Raw genomic sequence first — 24,350 nt, 5'->3', positions numbered from 1 at the left:
GCTGGATAGTGAAAGTGTTTTGAAGGATTTCTCCTAATCTTTTGGAAATGTTGCCTGGTGATGTTTTTTCCCTCTCTCTGAAGTTTTTTTCTTTCTTTCTGTAGTAGTGTTATTTATTTATTTTTTATTCTCCTTTTGTGATATCAGTTTAAATCACTGTATACATGCCCCATGATTCAGTATAAAGTTGGACTTTTTTGTATGTATTTTCTTTGGTGTCATGACTGGGGGACTTTAAACGTTTTTTGTTTTTCTTTCCTTCAATTATATATCTACCTCACTCTTTTTAAATATGTGTATGGAAAACAAGTACATCTCACCCATTAGTTCGTATAGAAACTTCATCAAGATAAACCTCACAAAGCGGACTAGGACAGGAGCTGGAATATCTGTGTTGGAAGATCAGCCCACTGATTTCTGTCCCAATGTTTTTTTAATATCTCTTAGAATACAAAGTGGAGGAGACAGAATCAGTTTAAACTAATGTTCGTTATTAAGGTGAGAAACATATATGTGAACCTTATAATTTAATTTGACTGGATACAGTTTATAAAAGGCTTACAGGAGGGGCAGTATGATAAGACAAGAGACCGGGGCACAACTTCAACATCCGATATCCCAACTCCACTGACTCACAACATATTTTTACAACCTTAAATCCTCATAAGACAAATCTAAAATGCATTTATATAATAGTCAGAACAGTTATTATGTGGAATATTTTAAAAGGGAAAAAATGTTTTATTGACTTCCACGAAAAACACATTTGCTGTTTACCTGTAGCATGAAATGCTGCAAGGTTACAGCACCTCCTAAACATCCAGATTACAATTTTAAAACGTATATTTGGTTATGTATATGCCGCAGTGCTCTGAATGTAACGAGGAACTTTCCTGTACGCAAAACCACCTTTGTAGAGATGGCAGCAACATACACGTTTGTTCCTTCATTTCTAAATCAATGTACAATTTCAATCATTTATCAGTACATATCATGCCCCGCCCCCCCCCTGAACTCTGTTTACTAACACCATCACTTCCCCTGTCCAACTATATCTGCTCTGGAGATAGATCATTTCTACGTCTTGTGTTTTTTCTATCGTTAGGAAGTAAACTCAACACGCCTTTTCAGAACTATTTGTAGTGCTACTAACACTAATGCTGCTGTTTAAAACAACTCAGTGGATCTTATATTGTCATTAAAAATGTTGAGTGTGATGGTGGCAAAGAAGCTTTTACATCTCAAAACTTCTCATTAAAACTTCAGCTCTGCTTCCTCTCACATGGAGAATGGTGTCTCGGTGCAAGGGCTATGGGCTTGAGACAATTGAAGATTCAGGCTGAAAATATGACCCAAAAGCAATACAATTGAATTGTTCTTCTAAGTTGTTATTGAGCACTATATCTGTGCATGATTGAAGTGAATCAAGAAGTGAACCATATTTCTGATTGCTGCTGAATATCACTTTGGTACTGATATCACCACTTGCAAGCAGGCAGCTTGTGTAGTTACTTAACATATCTGTGCATTTATGTTCTTTCCATTCAGATTTATGTAATGATAAAATACAAACGTTTCAGTTCTGGGAGTAGGCATTACATTGACCTGGCGTGTGATGAATTACTGTTAAATAAATAGTTACGATTAGATCATAACTACAGCATTTAAATATACAAGTGGACGTGTAAAGAACAGGGAGTTTGTGTAGATTACGGGTAGTAATGGTACAGAGTAAACAATAGGATTAGGAAGTTAGGATAGGCCTTAGTTTACAGCTTCATACTAGCTGCTTTTTTGCATTACCAGATTTCAATGTAAACATACAGAAGCTAAAAAAAAAACATTAATAAACTTTAACTTTCATTCTCCTGAATGTTCTTCATGTAAACCTGAGGTTTATGAAGGATGCATAGGTGCATTCAAACTGCAATAATAAGTTTGAGGGTTATCATTATCATGCCTCTTTTTTTATGATTTGCATTCCTATACCTTCTGAGGGGGCCTTGGTTTAATGCTCTTATTTTATTACAATACTTTCACTAAATCTTTGTTCATTACCTGATCGGGGGAAAAAATAATCAAAAAACGTCACCAGACTGTCTTTTTTCAAGCTCTGTATCTGAGGCCTCAAGGTTTTTTCACACCTATAACTGAGATGGGGTATTTTTGACATGCCATCTCCAAATGTGTATCTGAGAATTTCTTGTATTTTCTTTTTTTTTCTGAAATTTTGAATAAATAAATGAATGAGAACTTTTACTGTTTTTTCTATTTAATTAATCCATGGCCACATTTTCTAAACAACATGGTTCAGCAATACAGTGTCTGTTTGTGGTGTGTAATGTCTTTATGACAAGATCATCAACATGCTGTTAACGCCTGCTTAATGAAGTCTGCATTCATCATCTCTTTATGCAGTTTCTGAAGGGGGCTCCAGCTGGTCCAGCATGGAATAAATGAGGGTCTGCAGCAGAGGAAGTAGTTGAGGTCAGGCTGCCAGATGAGGGTACATGGATGAGGGCTGCCCTCCTCTGACCGTGATACAGCGAACAGTGAAGTTAGATTGAATATCTCACAGACATTCCCTCTGTAGTTTCACAGACCACTGCAGCCAGAGGATGGTTAGTTCCCACAGGGTTTCATTTGTAAAAAATACAATAAAAAATAAGTCTCTGGTTCAGTTTAGTAATACTATATGTTAAAGATGGGAGTTAGTAGGTCACATGGAAGCTATTGAAAATACATTAGTATTTATAATTAACAAAATGTGTATCCATTACACAGGTGTTTATAGTTGAGCTAACGAGCTATGAAGAGATCAAAAGGAAATTTCAAAACGTGAAGCATGTCAAGGAAGTTGAGTATCTGAAGTGTAATTTTTGTGTACTTTCGGGTTAATAATGTGGCCTTTTTGGCAGTTTAACTAAAAGTGTGCGGCTGCTGCTGTGAGGAAATATCAGCCTGAAATTACAATGGGTTTTAATGGAGACATGTTGAACGTTTTTGTCACTTCATGCCCTCAAGAGGCATTTTGTTTAATTATTTTTGCTTAATTATTTGTCATTTTTCAAGCTACGAGATGTTTTCCTACGTTTGTCATGAAAAATTATGTCTCATGAATGTAGGGTTTAGGAATTATGGCAGTTTAAAAAAAATATATGAAGGCAAATTTCAAGATTTCCTACCCTCGAGCTGTGACATCACGCACTCTGCCTTAACGAGCTGCGCAATGTTAAAGTTAAAATGTTAATAATGTGATGAATTATGGGATGTATCTCTGGAATTAAGTTATGAATGATAAAAGTAATAGCCATCGATTCCCGACCGAGCTGAACGTTTTGATGTTTGAACGGAGTTTCTGCGATGTTGAATGTGGGAGGAGAAGACGGACAAAATAATTGGATGGAATAATAAGAATTTTGTCCGTAGCATAGTTGGAATGCTGTATCAGCATTCCCACTAAATAACATCCGTCCCTCCTTGTCTGAACTCTTTGGCGACCGCCTTCATGTTAACGATTGAGACAGTTTCTCACCTAATCCAACCAACTTCAAGCTCTTAAATAAAGATTATAAATGGTAGGCTAAGTATTTATGTCCCACAATAGTTATAAGACAAACCGGTAGTTTTCTGTTTTGTTTTTTATTACCTGGACTGCTTTCCAATTTGGGTTCACTAAAAACTGTCGAAAAGGTCCAAAGCCTTAATATTAGGGGATGAACAATCTAAATGAACGCCGGTTTGAAAACTTCGTGTAATCATGAGCAAACTTTTACTATTGTACCTGTAACCACCACGATTTCTTCTCGACTCATAATAACGCAGTGAGGTTGACAAAGTCAATAAGCAGAATATTTGCTACGCACTTCAGCACACTGAAAAACATCAGGGTTAAATTTAGCCTCTGCAGTTCACCTTTATGTCCGCTTGGGGGAGCTGTTTCCCGGAAAATAAACGGTGAAAAGTCTATGTGGAAGTGATGCATTCAGGGTCCTCCAGTTAGTTCTAACATCCAATTTACTGGTACCTAGTAGTCCCACGTTTAGCCAGATAATAAGACTGAACTGTCGTTGTTTTTCGACATTTAAATAACAGAACAAACATAGGCCTAGGTTTTATTAATGAGTTATTTCATAAACACAATTACTGAAAAATCATTGGTGTGTTAATTTTATTAAATGTTCACCAATATAATGCAGTTTTGAAGATAGAACATCATGAATCGCCAACATAGATATAAAACAATATATTTATTTCACATTTCAGAAAGCATAACAACTATAGGACTACAATACAACAAATGTATTTTCCATTTAATTAAATTAGACTATGTTTAATTTCCTCTTCGTATTATTTTAATTAAATTGTTCAGCATCCAGCCAGTCTCAACGATGTTTTCCCAACATTCTTGGTTATACTCATAGACTGTATATATAAAGGTTATACTGTAACAAGTATAATATTTCCGACAGCACTCAAACTCAGCATAACATCTGCCAGGGAAACGGACGCGCTCGGGGCGATCCTGAGGGAGGACACGCCCTCCTCCTGCACTTGTCAAAGGGCACTGATCGCAAAGTACATCACAGTGCACAAAGACGCTCACGCAAATGACACCGGGACACTTTGAGTAATATACAAACAGGACTTTAAACTCACTTTTTACTAATTACCAAAATTATGCCTTTTAAGAGAACTTTCGAGAGCGAGAAACACCAGCTGCAGGAGCTCAACAGCAGACTTTTCCAGTATCTCTCTCGAACGAAGCAGCTGGAGCAGGAAAATGTGCATCTTATTACTGAAATAAACAAACTGAGACAAGCAAAGACGACAGAATTGGAGCCCAAGTGCAAGGGCGAGATGCGGGATCTGAGGAGAATGGTGGAGCAGCTGTCGTTTGAAAAGTCCCAGGCTGAGATGGAGAGGGAGAAGCTATGGCGGGAGTTGCAGATGGTCCAGTCCCTGTGCAGCGAGCAGACTGGGGTGTGCAGGGACATCAGTGGCGAGCTGAAAGGCTGCGAGAAGGAGCTCCAGCACGCGCACAAGATCAACGTTGAACTCCAGCAGCGTTTGTGTCAACTAGAAAATGAGAGTAAAGGCTTGGAAGAAGTGCAGAGAAAGGAAAAGGTCCATCTGCGGCGTCAGGTGGACTCCCGCATGGTGCCCATCATCACGCAAACTTACCGCGGGCCTCCTGCAGCCACCATGGAGGAGGTGCAGGAGTATGCCCGCAGTCTGTCCGAAGGATGGATGGAGACCTTTGATATGTACCAGATGAAGGTGGAGGAGATGGAGCAGTCCATTAAAGAGGACCAGGAGAGGATGAGTGGTCTGCAGAGGGAGAAGATGATGTATGCCTCTGAGTTGGACAAATTACGCAGAGAGGGCGAAAAACAAGGGAAGATTCAGTTCCATCTTGAAGAAGAGCTGATGCACATGCAGGAGAAATTCAGGGTGGACTTCAGTGAATATCAGGTGAGGAAAGGTCAAACAGGCTAACAAAAGGGCAGCCCATATTCATATTACTGAGAGATTTGAGTGAAACCAAAGATTAGGAGATTTATTTTCTATTTTAAGAAGTCCCAAAATACATATAGATGTGATAGAACTATTAAATAATCAGACATATCTCCACTGAGCCATGGGAGAGGGGGAGGGTACTCCCTCCTGTCCCTGCCACACCCACTGTGCTTAAAGATGCAGCTGTCAGAGGCTGCTGCAAATGATCACCCTGTTTCTTAAGAATAAACACATTAAACAGCAATAGTTATATCAAGGCTTATATTTCTAACCTAAAATATATCATACCTCTGCCTTCAGCCTGTCCTGAAAGTATAATTAAATGTATGGCTTTGATTTAAATGTAATCCCCCCACCCTTATACATAATGACATAGTCAACATTACGTGGTGCCTGCCCAGTCTGTGTTCCTTTAACTGTTGAAAGCACGGTTGATCTCACGTGCAACATTTGACCTCAGTATAAAAGGATTGTAAAGCTTGAATATTTTACCTCCCTAGTACTTTATAGGTGCTAGATTACTCCAGCCACTTAAACCAATTAGCTTTCAGACTGACAAATCCGTTTTAGCCTCCTATAGATGGAGCACTAAGCAGGTCCGTGAATTACAAATGAACACATGGGTCATACATTTCTCCAGTTACAGCTCTGTGGTAACATTAAAAGTGAAAATGACATCCTTTGATTGATTTAAAATGTTCATGGACAAATGACAGAAGCAATAACTGGGTTAGGTGGTCCAAGTTTGTTGTGCAGTATGCTAGTGAGATCAGACCTAATTTTGACGATAACATTCAGCCAGTTTGCTTTATTTTGGCATTAGAATACAATTTTAAAAAAGTGGGGACTCAGAAACACAGATTTTCAAGTTGGCACAGTTTAGGCTGCAGTAAAATAAAATGTAGTCACAAACTTTGGTGGTCAGTGGTTAACAAGGCAGCACACTTACAGTAGTTTATAGTTAAATTACAGGGATAAACAAAACAGTATATAATACCCAATGGACAGACCACAGATTTGTAAAAGCAGCATGAAAACTTGAACTATGATTTTCTTCCCCTTTCCCCCTTCAGATGATTATTGAGCAGTTGGAGCATGACAGGAATTTGATGGCTGACACTATTGCAGAAAAGATGCGAGACCACCAGAACCTTCTGCAGGTCAGGATGGACCTGGGCATGGAGGTGGCTTCCTACAGGTAATACGCTCATGTGTTTTGTCTTATTTTTTACATTTGTATTTGTTATAGTAGGGAAAATTGTTAGGGCTGCTGAGATTGAACAATTAGTCATCAAAATAAATCTCAAACTATGTAAATAATTCATTAGTAGGTTTTAGTTTATGTTAAGAAAGGAAAATTCCAACATCTCTGATTTCAGCTTTTAAGATGTAAATATTGTCTGGTTTCTTTAATCCCAAAACATAATTAAAAAAAAACAATCAATCAATTGAAACAATTATATTTTGTTGTGTTTCTTGTATATATTTGCACATATATTCATTATTCATTTATTGTCATATATTCATCCGTTTTTGTCTACCAGACTGCTATTTTTATATAATTATTGTTTTGCCTTTTTTAAATATGTTTTAAATATTTTTCGTATGCATACACATTATATGTATATATTTTTTATATATTTTAATCTTTGGGATGGTGGGAAACGACACTTCGGTCTCCCTGTTTGTACGACACACTCAGAGATATTGAAGTTGACCTTGACAATAGCATTGACTGCATTCTGTTCAAGGGTCACAGTAAATAGGGACAGTGTGACAGGACCCTAAAACTCAAGCTGCTAAATGGAATTCAGCCCTCTTTATTTGTATTATTTATACAAGTGCTTTATTATAGATTCTGGAAATTAAATGTACTTTAAAGTGTGAGTATGAAAACCAAGCAAGCCCCCTCAGAAATGTTTTGTTTCAGTAGTTTTCTTTTTCCTTTTGTAAATTAAGAAATAACTAGTATATGAATAGTTACATCCTCCTTTTTAGTGATATTTCCATGCTTTTAAGAAGAGATTACTTAGTTTGACCAGCTGCCACTACTTGAAGTCAATCTTAGCTTAATTAGTGATTTCATTAAACACAAATAGAAAACGGCTGCCTGCGTCCGGCTGACCTTGGCACTAAGTAATCTGAACTTTACTTAGATAAACTGTAGTAGCTCTGACATTTTACAAATAGTTCCATGAGCTAACCATACAATTAATAAGTTGTTAAAAATGTCTCTCGTTTAAGTTTTAAAGTGGACCTATCATGCTATATTTGAATAATATATTGTAGGGCCATACCTATATAAGGTATATTTATACGTTTTATTTTTCAAAATACCAAACAGGCATTTTAGCCATGCCTCATTTCGCTCTATTTTGCTCTCCTCCACCCTGTCACGGCAACCTCTCATTCCCCTGATAGGTCAGCTCCTCCGTCCTGACGTCAGAGAAATGTTCAAATCTGGATCAGTCTGTATCAGATCTGTTGCAGCCCCGTTTTTAGAGATTTGGGTATGGAGGAAAAGAGAGAGGGTTGTGTTTTCTGACACTTGGTGAGTTCCCTGGAACACCGGGGACACATATTCATGTATAAAAGATGTACAAAAGTGCATTTTGCATGATAGGTCCCGTTTAAGTGTTTATTATGGGTTATTTATATCTGGCATTTTAAATCCTGTCTAGCCTTCTACTCCTAACACAGCCCAGTCACAGCGGGTCACATACTAACAGACAATTTTTACTTAAAGTTATTTATAAACAGTTTAAGCACCATAATGTAACATTCAGTAATTATGTAATTTAGCGCCCCTACAGTTTTAGAGTGCAATGTATTTATACACCGCTGTCGTTGTCCATTCACCCGCTACGGTTCTCGTATGTCACTGGCGCCAACTACTCCCCCATTCACACACAAATACATCATGACCTCTTACCTGATATTGTAAGACATCTTTACACGTTTGAATCCTTTTTCAGGAAACTACAATGCTAACAGTATTGAGCCATTCCCCACGTAGTGCTTAGGACTATCTGCTCCACTCTGTCTCTTTGTGGCAGACGATATGCAGGCAAACATGGTTTGTTATGAATTTTTGGAATAGACAGAATGTTTTCTCAGAGACGAGGCAGCGGTATGTGTTTTTGTGTGTGTCACAATTCGATTCGTGGGGAAGTGTGGACAGCCCCCGTTGTACTGTTATTTTTAGGTCAGTCTTTCGGAAGGTGGTCTCCGGAGAGGTTGTTCCTTTTCAAGGCACGTTGGTTTGCTGTTTTACATTTTTTTGAGGCATAGCCAAGGATAGGTAAGCTGCTAAAGCTAATTATTACAAGGTCTTTATCACATGACATTGGCTCTTTATGATTTTGATGATTACCACCCTATATGGCCAGGTCCTGGGTACTGTCTTGTAAGCCTGTTGCGTTTAGTTTGAGGGGGCTGAGATGGCAGATCTGAATGATGTACACCGTCTCGTGAGGTATTTGTCTTTGATCTTTTAAATACTATATTGGGTAAAAAATGTTGAATAGGAGGATAACCAGAGATACTGTATATAATGTCTTATTTACCCTCGTCTTTAAATATGTTTATTTTATTGTTTGTTCAGGGCTCTCCTGGAAGGTGAGAGAATGGATCTGCAAGACACTCATAGGAGGGTGACTCAACAGCAGCGAGAAAGAATAATAGGTAACGTATTTATTGTTGTTACATGTTGCTCACTTAACCTTATTGTCTAGAAATAGTTTGACATTTTAGCAATATACTCTTGCTAATAATTACATGAGAAGATCAATACCACTCTCACATGAGATTGGTTTGGATCTTCTTATCTCTTACCAAGAAAGCAAATAAGCGTATTTCCTAAATTGTCAAAGTATTCCTTTAAGTATCTACCTAAATATTCATTCATTTTCTGTCTCAGATATAAGGATGCCTGCCCAGCCCTACACTCAAAGAGCTTCCACCTCAACCAGCAGACAACATATAAATACCAGGTACACACCGCCAACTTCAAACCTGACAAGATCTCCTCTGCCTTCCTCTGGATCCACGAGTCCCTCCAGGGTCATTCCTATTTCAGTTGCAGCCAGAGCTCGGCATCAGAGTCCTGCATCTAGAAGGGACATGATCTCATTCACCAAATCTCGGGCTTCCACCCCTGCGACCACGACCACCTCTGTCACCAAAGATAAACCGACAAGCCAGAGTGAATACCAAATTAAACGACATGTCCAGAAAACAGAAGCAGAGGAAAACACTGATAAAATCAAAAAGATAGAGGATCAAGCCAGTCACAAGACTTCCTCTTCTACTGATACCAGATCAGTGAGAGTGGTGTCCCCGCAAATGATGAGCCTGAGCAAGACAACTGAGGCAGAAACCAAAAAGCAAGTGTCAGATGAAAAAGAGAAAGATGATGTGAATGAAGGGTATTTCAAAGACGAATGGAAAACAGTGTCTACAATTGTCCCTAGTGTGAGAAAGATTTTCAATTCTGTGTCTGTAGAGGAGATTATTGAGAAGGCGATGAGACCAGAAGGTTTGGAAGCTAGGGTTAGCTCCCCTGGAGAATCCAAGGTAAGGTACCATGTGGAGAAAACTGAGCAGGAAGATGGAACAACTAAGACACAGATTGTGTTGGAGTCCAAAATGGAAGAAGAGCTTGATTTGTCCGAGGACTCTGTACTGGAGGATTTACTGAGCCAAGGGGTTATGAAGGTGTCACTGGAAGATATCAAGGACACAGCAACAGGAAGCATGATCCAGAACTTGCTAAGTGGCCTGCAGGCAAGTGGAAACTTGGAAAATAAGTCTGTCAATGTGGAAATCATTGAGGAACCGGTGGAGTCTTACAATGATGAGGATCTTGAGTTTGAGTCGAGATCTACTTTTTATGAGCCCTCCTCAACATATTTTCAAATTGAAGAGCTAGAAAATATCCCTCATGAGGCTCAAGTTCAGAGAAGTGACCGTGAGGAGGTGACAGATCACTTCAAAGGTGGATTCGATGTCCGGGAGGTTTCTAGACAGAGTGAATCTTCATATTTCTCCCATGAAGAGCCAGATGAGTACTTTGTCTCCACACCAGATGATAATCTTTCTGAAATCGACGACGGTGGTGGCATCACCTCATATGGACATTATGGTATGGTAGATGACCTGTCAGATGAGAGGTATTATCAGGACGAAGGTCTTCCATCCAAAAGAGTGATTGTAGAGGAAAGTGACGAATACAAGTTCATGTCAGATGATCACTCATTTGTCAAGGATAGTTTTCCAGAGTGCATCATTGAAGAGGAGGTTTGCGTCTCCCCTGTAGTGCAGGAGTCAATGTTGGAGTTCCTGAGGGAGGACTCTTTGGAGCCCAGAGAGCAGCTAAAGGGAGCTCTGGAGAAGCTACAAAGCTCAGTGTCAGGTCCGCTGAAGGAGGAGTTGGCTTTCCTCTCAAAAGTGAATAGCGATGGTTCACAGAATGTGGAAGTCAAAAAGGTCACACAGTCAAGTGACAACGGCAACATGACTATAGTTGCAGAGCTCAACGTCTCGCAAAGTCTGGAAGACTCTGGGCTGCTGGAGGCAGAAGGTGATATGTCTGAAGAGCAGATCATGGCAGTGCTCAGATCTTCTAACCCGGGACTTGAGAAAGCCTTCCAGGGGGGGGCAAGAGGGGGATACAGCTTTAGAGTCTCCAAAGAAGAGGATGTTGTGACTGGTGAAGAGTTTGAAGGCTTTACTAGCGAAGGAGGCTTTTCATCTGAAGTCACTGAGAAACACATCAAACTGGGCCCATCAGAAAAGTCCTTCACCTTCCAGATGGACGTAGAGGGCAGCCATGCTGAGGCCACCTCAGAGCAGGAGCTGCTCTCTCAGGCCGTGCACAGCCCGGTGAAGATCTCTCATCAGAAAAGAGTTGCAACTGTCTACCTTGAAAGCCCGACAGATGATTAACAAACTAAGTGCTTACCAATGCTACTATTTAAAGTGCAGCGGTTGTTTTAACACAGCAGTCCACACACATAGCATTAATGCAGACACTATAATAATGATCTAAGGCTTTGCAGTTAAACATATATCCGATTGATTTTGGTGAGCTCTTATACTGATTAATTTCAATTATTTAGTAACAATGGCCGGACTTACACATGTTTTTATGGTAATACATTTTGCAATATTACTATAAAAAAACAGCATGGGGACTTAAATGGGCTGGTTTACGTTTGTTATAACATTCAACCATGCTGTTAAATACTGATCCTCTTCCGCATTGATATTTGTTAACAGTTAATACAGAATGCCGTTTATTATCAAAGATGTTCATTTATTCTCTCTAGATTTCTATATTTTTGTACTGACCCTTGCTGCACATCTTAAACTGCCCATTCTGCAGTTTACAACTCCCCACATCAAGCCAACAAAATGTTGGAGTTCTGAGTTGCTGTGAACTGTTTGCTGATTGAAGCTTTAATTCTTTTCTTTTTTACTTTGGCTCGGCTGCCAAATAAAATGGTTTTAGTATACTGCATCCTGGAACACAGTCGTTTGTTTTGAAGCAGTGGTCAGTGACGTGTACAGCATATAGTGAATGGTATATAGTGTTGAAAAAAAGAGGGTAACTTGTCTTAAGAAACTTTGCAAGTCTGAAAGCTGCGATTGAAGTGTGTTGTATGTAAATGTGACACTTAAAAGTGTCTTTGAATTAAATAACTCAGTTATTTTAAGAAGATTTAGCTTTACTCACAACTAATGGCAAATGTTGACTAATTAGAAAAAAAATGTTGCCTAATATACAACCAAAGCCTAGTTACATTATCAATGTAATCTTTGTGGAATGGGTTTGTGAAATGTGTCTTTACATGGTGTGTGTCAGTATCTTACATTACAACAGCAAACATGTAGTTAGGGAGCTGGGAACTTATAATGGCAAATCATACCATTTAGATTAGAACACTAAAATAGGGTTGTCAATTTTAGAAGGAAATACTAAGATGAAAGGACGGAGTAAAAGAAATGTAATTAATTCAAAGGAAACAGTGATAGTGTTGAACCTATAATCACATGTAGTTTGATGTACAGTATGTCTTGTCTGGACGCCTTTTGGCTCGTAAGCATTCGTTGGCGTCACAGTGTTGACAGGAAGGATTCACCTTTGCTCGTGCATACGTGTGTCCATGACCGTGAGTGACTATTTTTGGATCAGCAGCTTAGCGGCATTGACTGCTCATTAGATTTTGTTGTGCTGCGTACTAGTTGCAGAGGCAGAAATGGTCCACTATGATTACAGTTTAGTCGTGCACATTTGTCTAAGTGTCTGCAAAATGTACACTTTGTAACTATTTAGTAATTTCTTCACAGATTGGCTTCTTGGCACTATCATGTTAAAGAAATGTGCAAAAACACAAAGTTAAGCATGAATGCTTAATAATTAGAAATACTGTACTAAATACTATGAAACTTCAATTAAAAAGACTTGCATTTAAGTGCCCAGAGACAGCATATTTCCATACATTTTGCAAACTGCAGTAATTGAAATAAAATATGTACATCAGTGCACTTAACTTGTGGCTTGATTAGGAATATTTGCAAGGTTACTGTGCATCTATGTACAAAGTGTAATCTGGATAATGTGCCATTTCTTTGTATTAAAATGTTTTACATCAGCATACAGAACATGTATTGATATATAAAGAATGTTTAATGAGTCAAATGTTCAATATATGTTAGTCAAACATCATTGCTTTTATTGACATAATGATTTATATTTAACAATTGGCATTATTGCTTATTGGTGAAAAAGGTTGCAGCCCTTATTTGGAAATTGATTAACACAATTAAAATCTATTGTGAGTATGATTTCTGAGTGTGGGTATTTCTTCAAAGCTTACTTATATCACCAATGTTACTCAATATCACGTTATTCCAGTAGATATATCAAGTCACTAAAGCTCATTTTCAACATTGGTAGCTGCCTGTGTTATTATATACAGTAAAAGCAAGACAAACTTTTTAAATACAAATATCAGTAGACAAATATCCGTTCCAAACCTGCATTGTTCTGACAAAATAATCAACTATTTACATTTTAGGAGTCAGACATTGAGTGTCCATCATTGCCAGCGGATGGTGCAACTGACTGTGTCTGATTTGTTTTCCTTCTACCTCGCCTCTTCTGTCTCTCAGCCACCTCTGGGGCCCTGCAGAACATACATCAACATACTGAAACATGTGTCTGTTATTTCAATGCATTCCTCTAACCTACTGTAAAAGCATTCTCTTATTGTAAAATCAGTTAATAGGAAATGTATCACATGATTTAAACTCTAAATATTTCAGAAGATTTACCGGGCCAGCATGTCCACAGCTTTTTGTGTAGCTTTTGTCTTCTTGTGCTGAGAACCGTACAACAAACTCTGGATCTCCAGGCACTGAAATTTGAAATAAAAACAGTTACGACAGCAGATTAAGTGCTCAGTGGAAGTTCAGAAGTGAAACTCATACTTGAAGGGACTTAACACTTCCTTCCTAGCAACATTTAAATACACCAAACACCCCAAAATAACTACTGTTGCAGCCAAAGGTTTAGATAACACCTGTGCTGACACTCAACATGAGGGGGATCTGATAGATTTAGGAATCACCAACCCATGAACCTGAGGAAATTAACTCAACAACTTTAAGACTCACTATAAATCATTTTCCTCCTACTTTCTTCTGATCCAATCAAATACGAGGAAACTCAAGAACTTCTAATCTCTATGACATCAGAAAATATTGCGTTATTTAACAGAACTCAGAAAAGTTAATCACGAACACAGGCATTTAATAACATTGCGCTCAAATAATTGTGCAATGGACTTTAAAAAAGCCTGCTTGTCATTTCGCCATTTACCATAAATAACAAGATGTGAAGACAGTTTTATTAAAAATATGGAAAGAGAAAAGTTTCTCTCTTCACCAGGCAAAGTGAAAACACTCAGTAACCTGGAACAGATCCATTTGGCCTCCTGAATGTTTTTGCTGTTGCTAAGGTTGATGTAATGGAAGGTCTTTTTTTCTCCAAAGCACTACAGTTGAAGGGGAATATGTGAAGTGCGTGTCTGTGTGTGTGTGTGCCATTGTTCGCTGTGTTTTTTTAGTTGATCATATGTTCTGTATTTGCTGTACGAGCCAGGTTTCCTTTGGAAAAACAAAGTTTCTTAATCAGAGTGCAGATGGTTTCATGTTGACATATCTGCTCTGCGTCATGGTGCTTCAGAAAGGTTAGCAACATGGTGGGGTGTAGAGAGAGTCCTGATATACCCTGTCCAAGACCCCCCTGCACTGTCGTCTTAGATGTCAAAACAAAACAACATAGCAACCAGGCCCCTTTTACTTAGAGGCATGTTGTTACTAGTATCAAGAAACCCCCATTTACTGGTGTATTTTAGTATATTTGATGAGCGGCAGAACTGAGCTCATATGGAAAACATGTGCAGTGCTACAGTATGTGAAAAACAAAAAACACATTACATAAGGAATAAAGTAACAGAGGAGATACATGGTGAAAGGCTGCTGTGTTTTCAGTGCATGTGTGTTGAAATACATAGGAATGTCACTTTTGTTTCAAAGGACATAATGCCATGCCCTCACTAATTGGGGTCAGTGTCCCTTTAATTGACAGCAGTTAGCAAACAGCCAAAAGTTGTGTTGCCCATCTGTCCGTCTCTATCCAGACCGAGGAAACACAAAGTCCCTGTGTGTGATATTTTACACCAGAGACAGCAGCTCTGCACACTGCACTCTTCCAAGATTAGAACACCACTGATAGCACTGAGCTTCAGGGAGGACGTTAGAAATAGCTCATTTCAATATGACCGGGACTCTTTGTGAGTATATTTTGAACTGGCCTCTCACTGGTTTAGATGGACACACCTGCTGGGACAATGTCATGTTACCCCATGCAGTATTTATAATATGCACTTACAGGTTGTATCCAAGGCTAACATTAGTTTTTATGTTATGTAATTTGATATTACCTTTGTCATGGTCCTATGGGCCTGCTTCACCCTGCCCTCACTCATCTCCACACTTCCTATCAGCTGAAGGGTGTCTGCTACCTCAGCACTCAGATCACCAAAAGTAGATCTCTTTGTCGCAAGAGAAGCTCTCTGGATCTCCACACATCTCTGAAATGGTACATTGAAAATAGGTTAATCATCACTTTCCGGGTTAGCAGGTGGAATACATACCCTGACCTTAATACACTTTCCATTGTGTGGCTCTTTAAACATAGAGGTGTAATTGTAAGTGTGTGTATGATTGTGTGTAACCTCTTGCTGGTCACTGAGGAGGAGGAAACGACAGAAATCATCCTGGGCCGTGAGAAAGGCAGGATCCTGAGGGCCTGCACAGTGTTTGTACGCACTTAGACTCTGCTCAAAGTAGAGACCTGCAGAGTCTGAAACATCATAGGGAAGAACATGCAAAGTATGCAGGTTAACTTCAATGGTAGCAATATTTGAGAGAATAAATGAAAATATAATACTGCCATAGAATCCATGCAACAGGATTTTTTTTTAAATAGATTTTGTTACTTTTGAGATGCTTCACATTGCTACCATTAGCCAAGAAACAGTTGAAATGGGTAAATCATAATGACTTGAATGAACCTGGGTATGTGTTAAATGAGGCTATTATAAGTCGGGTTTCCTTAACATCAGCTTAAAGAATGTCACATAAGGGAAGACTAATTAACCCCTTGTTGCATATTGCCCAGGCCTACTGTTGAGCATAAACTCACCATTGTGACGGGGCTCTGCTGCAGCAGAAAGGAGGAGAGCCAGGCTGTGGCAGATCTGAGCCCCCTCCAGCTCCTCTGGGCTGTGACTCATAGCAATGGCATGAGCCTAGCAGAAACACCCACATGAAAAAAGATATCACATATCACCAAATAAGAGGTGTTGGAACATTACCTAACAACAAGAATTCTTCCTCTGTTTATATACATTGTGCTGTTTGAGTGATATGCCCCTTGCCTTGGAGAGATGCTCTATGGCTCGGTCCAAATGACCTTTGTCCTGTTCGATGGCAGCCATGTCCCTGTAGACGGAACATGTCTTCTCTGGCTTACCACAGTCCTTCAGCACTTGCAGAGACTTCTCACACTGCCTTAATGCATCCTCTGGTCTGTTCTGTCTCCTATAGACCCTATAGAGCAGAATGGACATACAAATGGAATGACTGTCAGATACTGAAAGACAAACACAATGACAGTGACCAGTTCAGCCCACTATAAAAGGCAGGAGGGCAGAGTTACGATAGATAAGGTACTCTTCAAGTAGTTAGACTGCATTCCTGTGTTTGAAAACACCTGCTCTGCCAAAGTGTACTTGACTGTTACACAGAAACATTACATATGCTATTTACAACACTCTGTATTTATTATTTAGTGTACAGTATATACCCACAAGCCTTTTACTTCATTATCCCAAGCCTGTTTTATATTATAACAAGTAACGGCTTGAGCTTCAGCCAAAACAGGGCTCTGCAGAGTGGTGAAGGCTTTTGGCTGATGGCTGCATTTGAAGCCTGTTGTACTGCAGACTATAAAAGGGAAAGCTTGCACATTGACCTTTTAATTGTATCCTTATATGTGTCTCTAACAGTCTCAACTAGTTCTTAACACCCTTACTTTACCTACATCTTCTCGGACTCTGACAAACAGCTCCTGCAGTGTTTAGAGTCTCAATGTCCAAATAAGGGGATGGGAACCACTAAAGCAAATCTGAAGATGAGAGCATGGTCCTTAATGGGACAACGGTTGCTCAGAGTTCTACATCTATAACAAGATCTGTTAGAACAACATGTTTTGAGTCTACAGAGTATCATGGTGAGAGAGGATGAGATGATGGCTGCAAGGACTCTGGATAGCATCAGGCTACTCTACTAACAGCTCAAACCATCTAATGGACTCTCACTCTGGATAGCATCAGGCTACTCTACTAACAGCTCAAACCATCTAATGGACTCTTAAATGTAATGTATCTCTCCAGTTGTGGGGGTGGTCTTTCTCAAAGGGCACACCACTCACTAAGTACAATCTCTAGCTACATTGTTGTCACACTGCAGAACAGGAAACCCCCTTCTCACAAATGTTTCTCCTGACATGCAAACTCCACTGAGTATAGTTGTATGTATTATCTGAATGGCTTATATGGGTTGCATGCAATTAGATTTAATTTTGTATCCAGCAGGCCCAGTACTGAGTGCATGCAGTATATTGAAGCTGGGCAGCCTACATGGGAACCTAAAGTCTAAGCTCGACCCTATGATGTCATGCTCACATCCCAAGCCCACATGAATCTGGGTATTCATGGGTAAATGTTTAAATGTCAGCAGCACAGGGTACACAAACACTGTGATGGCTCATTACTGAACATTTTCCATGAATCCATGATTATCCTAACATGCTATGATGGATGTCAGGACTCAGGAGTGCCCCACCTATATGTATTCATAGGGCAGTGCACTTGGGATCCTTTTTGGGCAGCACTGATGGCTGAATCGGAGCTGCATTAAACAATGGCTTCAGTCCTGCCATTCTGCCTGCATGGACAAACGGAGACAATCCCCCTCTATCCTCTCATTCACTTTGCATCCTTACGCATTTCCTGGCAGGAGGGGAATATGCCACATCCCACTGAAAATCTACTAAGAGTCAACAGGGCAGTGAATTCATATAATAGGGATTTGTACACGTGTTGCCAAGCTAGCCACACTGTTTTGTAAAAGTTTCCAGGACATAGTTGACGTAAGTTGCTCAGGGCTTTCACTGGGAAAAATCATACTGTAAGGCCAAGCCGAAGTAAAAAACAGAGAGACAGCTTGCTCCAAAAACAAATCTCTGTGGTATGCTGATGTGGTTAAAGGACTATAGAGAATATATGAAATAAAAAACTACCTGTTCAGTCTGGGGTAGTTACTGTCAATCACGCCATTTAAACCCCTGCTGGTTTTATTTCACCCACCTAATCAGAAACAATTGTAGAACTGAAGAAAAAAATACCTTTTTGGAAAGAATACAAGCAGATACTGGATCTCAAGCATAAGAATACCTCTGGAGTTTGGCTATTCTGTGTGTTAAAACCGTGTCTGTGAATCGTGGCAATGGCATACATTAACAGCAATGCAACAGCTTAAACAGAAACATTGGCACAAAGTTGGTTAACATAGAGTGTATTTCAATTTAAAGGATGTACGATAATTTAGGGTGGAGAGATTATTGGAAGATTTCCTTTATTTATCACTCTAAACATGTTTAATTCAATTAAAACTGTCAAGTGAGATGTAGATTTATGATAGCAGTTAGAAAGAGTTGAAGAGAATGACAACACAAAGAAACAAACACACAGACATACAAACACACACTCAACAGATCTAAACCTAACAATACATATTCCATCTGCAGCACCTTGAGTGTGAATCTAAAACTGAACTGGATGTTTGGACGAGGATCTATAGCAGAGTTGAGTTGGCTTTGGTAGGAACATTCCCCTCCATCACAACAGTGTTGACTGACGGAGCTTTAGACGCATGCCAAATTCTTAGTCATCCCCCAACAAAAGAGATTTAGCAAGCTTACACACCAGCCAGAGTTTGCACATTTTTTCAATTACACACATTATGTAAACAAACTATGACTCTCTGAAACAGAACAAGATGGCATAATTTACAAATTCCTATTTGTGTAGCTCACCTCAGCTGCTGATAGGGTTTGTTTACTCTAAATGCTACAGGAGTAATGCCCCAGTTTACCTAGCAACAGCATTTTCAAAACAATGGATCCTACTTACAAAGCTTACCTGTAAGATGGGGCCCCTGTATAAACACTGTCCTTACCACTGTTTTTGCTTGGATACTTGTTAAACAGTCTGAAAACATTGTTCTCCTCACAAAAAGAATAACTCTGACATTTAAGGTCATAGGGCTTTATAGCACAGTCATTGTAAGCTAATAAAATGTTTTATTTTTTGAGATAGGACTGTATTTTCAGTTTGACAGGTTTTGCAATTTCACAAAGGTTATAGTTACTATATATAACTTTCACATACAAGGCTTAACAGGATACAAATACATTCATGGGGTGACCTTAACCCAGGTAAGGTTATACTTAATTTCCTGGCCTAATTTTACACCCACAGTGATCTAAACTGCCAAGTGGCTGCTATTTTTATTTGCCAGGCTAAACAGTCTCTGAACAGATCACCAGCCTGTCCCACACTTGAGGTAAAGGTGTCCTCACCATGATCCACTAAGTCTTTAATCTTCTCCTGAGCATGTAGTATTACCCTTGAGACCTCTGTTGTCAATACCACAACTAGGTTACAAATGCATTTGTAAAATGGTGGACACAAATCAATAATATTGTAATGGTACTCGGTGTGAGGTAAACAAAGCAGCTTACATTTAACTGAGAATTTAAGGGCTATAGAAAAGATCAACCAGTCAACCAGACTGTTAATGCAATATCCAAGAGGGGTATGTGTGGTGAGGGGAGTTAATAATTAAAGAGGGAGAGAAAGGAAAAAAGGAAGAAAGAATAAGGAGAAATGCTTTTATAAAAGAGTGCCTCTAGTTGAGCAGTGACTGGCTGAGTGGATATGCAGAAACGTCTCCACCCAGCATCAACACACCCACGCTGACTGCTGAGTAGAATGGACAACCACAAGGGGAAATCCTGACTTTTAAATAATGTTGTTTTCACTAGCATGACTTAGTGAGGAAATAATACAAAAACCACGTAAAAGGTTGATTTTTTTGCAAAATACAGGAATGTGTCGCCATCTTGTGGCCATATTTAAAAGTAAAATGCTGCATTTGAGAATTATGAGTTTGTTATGAATCCCCTCTGTAGATATCAAGTTGTTTGGCTCAGCTTCTATTACATACAATAGGATGCAATGCATCTTTTAATCTAAAATTATCACTTTTCTATTTTTGCAAGATATCTGCTCGTCAGAAAAAGCTGAAATAAATGTAATGCTACTGTACCTGGATAGACCAGTGGAGATGTCCAGCTCAGTCCTCATCTTCTCTTCCTGGTTGATGCCACCCTGTGGATGAAGCTCCTCAAGAACTTGTTCTGCCTCAAGAAAAGAGGATTGTGCCTCCTCGAGAGTTGAAAAGAGTCAAGGAATTATTTCGTTTTATCCTGATATGATACTTCAGTCAATCGCATACATTATTGTAAAACCCTTCAGGGCAAGGATATTTGACTGTCAGCAGTGAAGCGCCTCCCTGAATGAGGTGTATGTTCAGAAGACACAGGAGAACCTCATGCTTTTCACCTCTGCCAGAGGAGATGGAGGAGCAGAAAGGAAGCAGATCTCTGGCCAGGGCCGAGTGCTCCTGGGCCTGCAGTCCCCAGCCTGAGGGAACAAAGCAACCATAAGGGATTGTAAATTGAACAGCATGCAAACTCTAAATCTCAACATTATCCACAATTAGCTAACATTAGATGGTCATATGAAACATGACTCATGTTTTACCCAACTCAATATAAAGCATGGGCATCTAAATAGATTCATAAGTCTGGTGTGATGTGTGTCATCTTGAAAAATGGTCTCCTATTTTGCCTTTTCAACCCAATATGTGTGGCACCTGTCTAAGGTAATATAGCAGGCGTATCTGCTGTTGTGTATCTGTATTAAGTGACAACTCTTTGAAAATCAATTTCATAATAAAACGTTAAATGTAGGCCTACTAACAGTATTAAAATTACCGTTGAATTGGAAATATGCTTGAGCCAGTCTGGCATGGGCCTGGGCTAGTTTCAGATGTCCATCCCCATAAACCAGCCTAGTCAAAGCCACACAACGCACCAGGTCCTGTATGCAAGCATCAAACTGAACAGATACAGTAAAACAACTGTTAATAAGCATCAAATCACTTCAATCACTGCATTTGAAACTATTTAAAAATATTTCTCTGTATCAAACATATTTTCAATTTTCAATCAAATCAATTTAAAAGTCAAGCTCAATATCAATATCAATATCAACTGTGAGTGCCGGTTGATGCATACGAGTATCCTGTTTTGTTGTTGTTTTGTTTCCCAGTTACATGTTGCCCCTAAACATCTTAATTATGTTAACTGCAAGTCCTTATCCTGGTTTTAAAAAACGTGAAACTCTGATAGAAACCAAGATGCTGCTAAATGTTTACATCTTAACCACCTTTCTGTTCATTCTCTACTGATAAATAAAATAATGCCTCATACACACTTGCACATACTGTATTTGGCCAGAAACACCTGGATACTTGTATTGTTGAATTGTTGTTGAATAATCAGGTTTCCCTTTGAAGAATGCCGGTGTGTGGTATAATTGACCCATTACTGTACTGTACCCACCTCTTGGTTGTCTTCACAGGCCTGAGCTCGTCTGTTGAAGTGTTTGAGCTTTTCTTCAGGTGCCATCATAATAAATTCCTTCTTAGCATATCCTGTTTGTGATGCGTTCAACACATCTGAGTAACAGGAAGGAGATGCATTCACCCCCCTGCTGGTGCTTCCCATGCTTTCAGGGGATCTACAAGTTTGGTCAGGTACAAATACAATACATTATTCAAAAGATGGACGAAAATGTGTGGGACACCGATGTGTATGGAATGAAAGCGGGGTCATGAAGCCCACAAAGTAACCCTCAACTAATTCATTCAGAAAAGCCTTACTGTTTTGGACTTGTTTGGAAGTAAGAAGCTAACGTTAGCCTACCATCAACATTTACCAGTGGTCATCAACAGAAGCACAAACGTTAGCTTAGCTAAGAAGAGATCACTTACTCAGCTGGAGACTCGAAGGAGTTGGGTCTTGTTTTTGTCATTGCGTTATAATCAGCCATATTTCACAACAATCGACGTAACGTTACCGCGCCATCAGCCGTTTGTGTATTTTCCGGTTTTTTGTTTCCTTGGTTACACTCTCTTTATACATCCATGGCTACATCGGCTAGCGTCAGTAGCGTGATTTACTGCAGCTGCTCTGCCACTTTAAATGTTTCATTATCATAGCATTAAAATGGTTGTGGCTAAAATAACCGAAAACACAATTTAAACCTACCTTACCTTACACTATGGTGCCTAAAAAGCAACTCTAAAAACATGTCACTAACACACAACAGACTGTGCTGAAGTGCCCGAGCACATTGAGGAAGTGGGGTGCGTTCAATAACCCTGCTCAACAATATAGTGATCTTTACGGTATGATACAAAATTATGACAAGAGTACTTAAACCGAGCTTGTTTCTGCTCGTGTTTAGCCCAGTGGTGTTTTAACTATTTATAATGCACAGAGGGGGGAAAAAAAAAAAGTGGCAATGACATTTTAACTTGTAAAAAAAGAATAGACGAATGAATTAAGTCAGAGTTGTTTTCATCTCATTAAGAGTGTTGTACAATTAATGGGAGAATCTTAAAATGTTTAGAACATATGTACATTGCAGTGTGATGCTACCTCCACCAGATGTCAGTATAGTTACACAATAGTAGTCGTCCCATATATGCTATAGATTTACAGTTGTGCTAGAGGGAGTATTACAATATTGTTGTGCTCTTCTAAGAAGTGTTGGCTTGGACTTGGCCTCTCCTAAAGGCATGCTCACTTCAAAGTGTTAAACTGGAAATATGTAAACCCCAGGGCCAATATTCTTTTATTAGTTTTATCCAAACTGCATCCTCAGCATTTATCAGATTACTTTTTGATGTTTTCTCAGTCTTCTGAAGATCTTGCTTATTTTTAGCTATCTGTAATTTTGTCATCTACACATGCCTATAGACTTACTAATAGTGAAACGTCTTAACAAGTATTTTATGATGTGATCAAAAGCATCATCATGAATAGAAGAAAGACTTGCAGCGCAGTGAATCAGAATATATAGAAACTAGTATCTGTGTCGTTATTGGTTAATATACTGCATAGAATTGACAATGTTAACAATGACCTTAAAGTAGTTGAAAGTCAGTTGCTAATAGCTCATTAGTTTTAATGGGTGGGTGCTAAATGGAGTGAAGTCACAGTAGTGCGCCCGGTTGAGGGGTGCCACTCAGGCAAATAATAAACAATAAACTTGAAAGATGTTCCTCTATGGTTTTATAACCTTTTGTAAAACAGCACAATTTCCTACATTAAAACAAAAATATTTGTGCTACTCTGAACACAGCCAGAGATAAAAAACATAATGTTATTTGCTAACAGGATATCCTTTGTCCAAATCCCCTGCAAATAAAACAGATTAAGAATTCTACAGAACACAATCCTTTCTCTTCTTTTTATTTATTTTATAACAAGCAGTTTAAAATGTATTTCAGTGCTGTACCATGATCCTCCATTTAATAATGAGAATCCAATTTTGTAGGAGTAGATTTAAATTGCTAGTGTTGAGGGGGATCAAGCACTGTAAGGTTTTTCCAGAATTGAAACAAATATATCTTTAAAAATACAAATAAAGAATTCCTATGTTTCACATAATTCTGCACTTTCATAGACATACTACATACCGATAGCAAGAAGAGGAAATGTACATTTCCTTGTGAAAATATCCTTTCTCACATCAGTGCCCAAAACCCATGCCAAGTAAACACGAAGTAAGGTCTCTGTGGCTGCTTTGAGAAATTGGTCTCTGGAGAGAGTTTTTTAGGTTAATTTATTCTTTATCGGGCTGGCAGTGTGTGTACTGTCACCACTTTTAAACTCAGGGCAGGGCACATTTTGTGTGCAAGACTGCCTAAGATAACTTCTTATGGCTCCTTGGGATGGCTGCTGCCGGTTGATTCTGGCAGGCCATGAGACAACCCGTTTA

The 24,350-nt window shown here is 39.1% G+C and overlaps 2 protein-coding genes across 2 annotated transcripts; one reads left to right on the top strand and one right to left on the bottom strand.

Annotated features, from left to right (window-relative positions):
• The first annotated feature begins 4,567 nt into the window (after positions 1 to 4,567).
• On the top strand, positions 4,568 to 13,368 carry synm (synemin, intermediate filament protein). The gene is made up of 4 exons (XM_034141773.1): positions 4,568 to 5,475; positions 6,594 to 6,718; positions 9,125 to 9,204; positions 9,440 to 13,368. The coding sequence occupies exons 1-4, from the start codon at positions 4,681 to 4,683 to the stop codon at positions 11,464 to 11,466; spliced, it is 3,027 nt and encodes a 1,008-aa protein (XP_033997664.1). The 5' UTR covers positions 4,568 to 4,680; the 3' UTR covers positions 11,467 to 13,368.
• Positions 11,505 to 22,723, bottom strand: ttc23 (tetratricopeptide repeat domain 23). Its single transcript, XM_034141774.1, has 11 exons — positions 22,336 to 22,723; positions 21,905 to 22,082; positions 21,275 to 21,398; positions 20,765 to 20,921; positions 20,545 to 20,670; positions 16,530 to 16,701; positions 16,295 to 16,400; positions 15,825 to 15,952; positions 15,531 to 15,680; positions 13,858 to 13,940; positions 11,505 to 13,709 (listed from the first exon to the last, which is right to left on the bottom strand). Exons 1-11 carry the CDS (start codon positions 22,392 to 22,394, stop codon positions 13,598 to 13,600), a joined length of 1,395 nt encoding a protein of 464 aa, XP_033997665.1. The 5' UTR covers positions 22,395 to 22,723; the 3' UTR covers positions 11,505 to 13,597.
• Positions 22,724 to 24,350: the final 1,627 nt, after the last annotated feature.

This window comes from Trematomus bernacchii, unplaced genomic scaffold, assembly GCF_902827165.1.
Source record: "Trematomus bernacchii unplaced genomic scaffold, fTreBer1.1, whole genome shotgun sequence".
NCBI classification, from domain to species: Eukaryota; Metazoa; Chordata; class Actinopteri; order Perciformes; family Nototheniidae; genus Trematomus; species Trematomus bernacchii.
The sequence above is the reverse complement of the archived record's forward strand: the minus strand, read 5'-3'. Positions and strand labels throughout refer to the sequence as shown.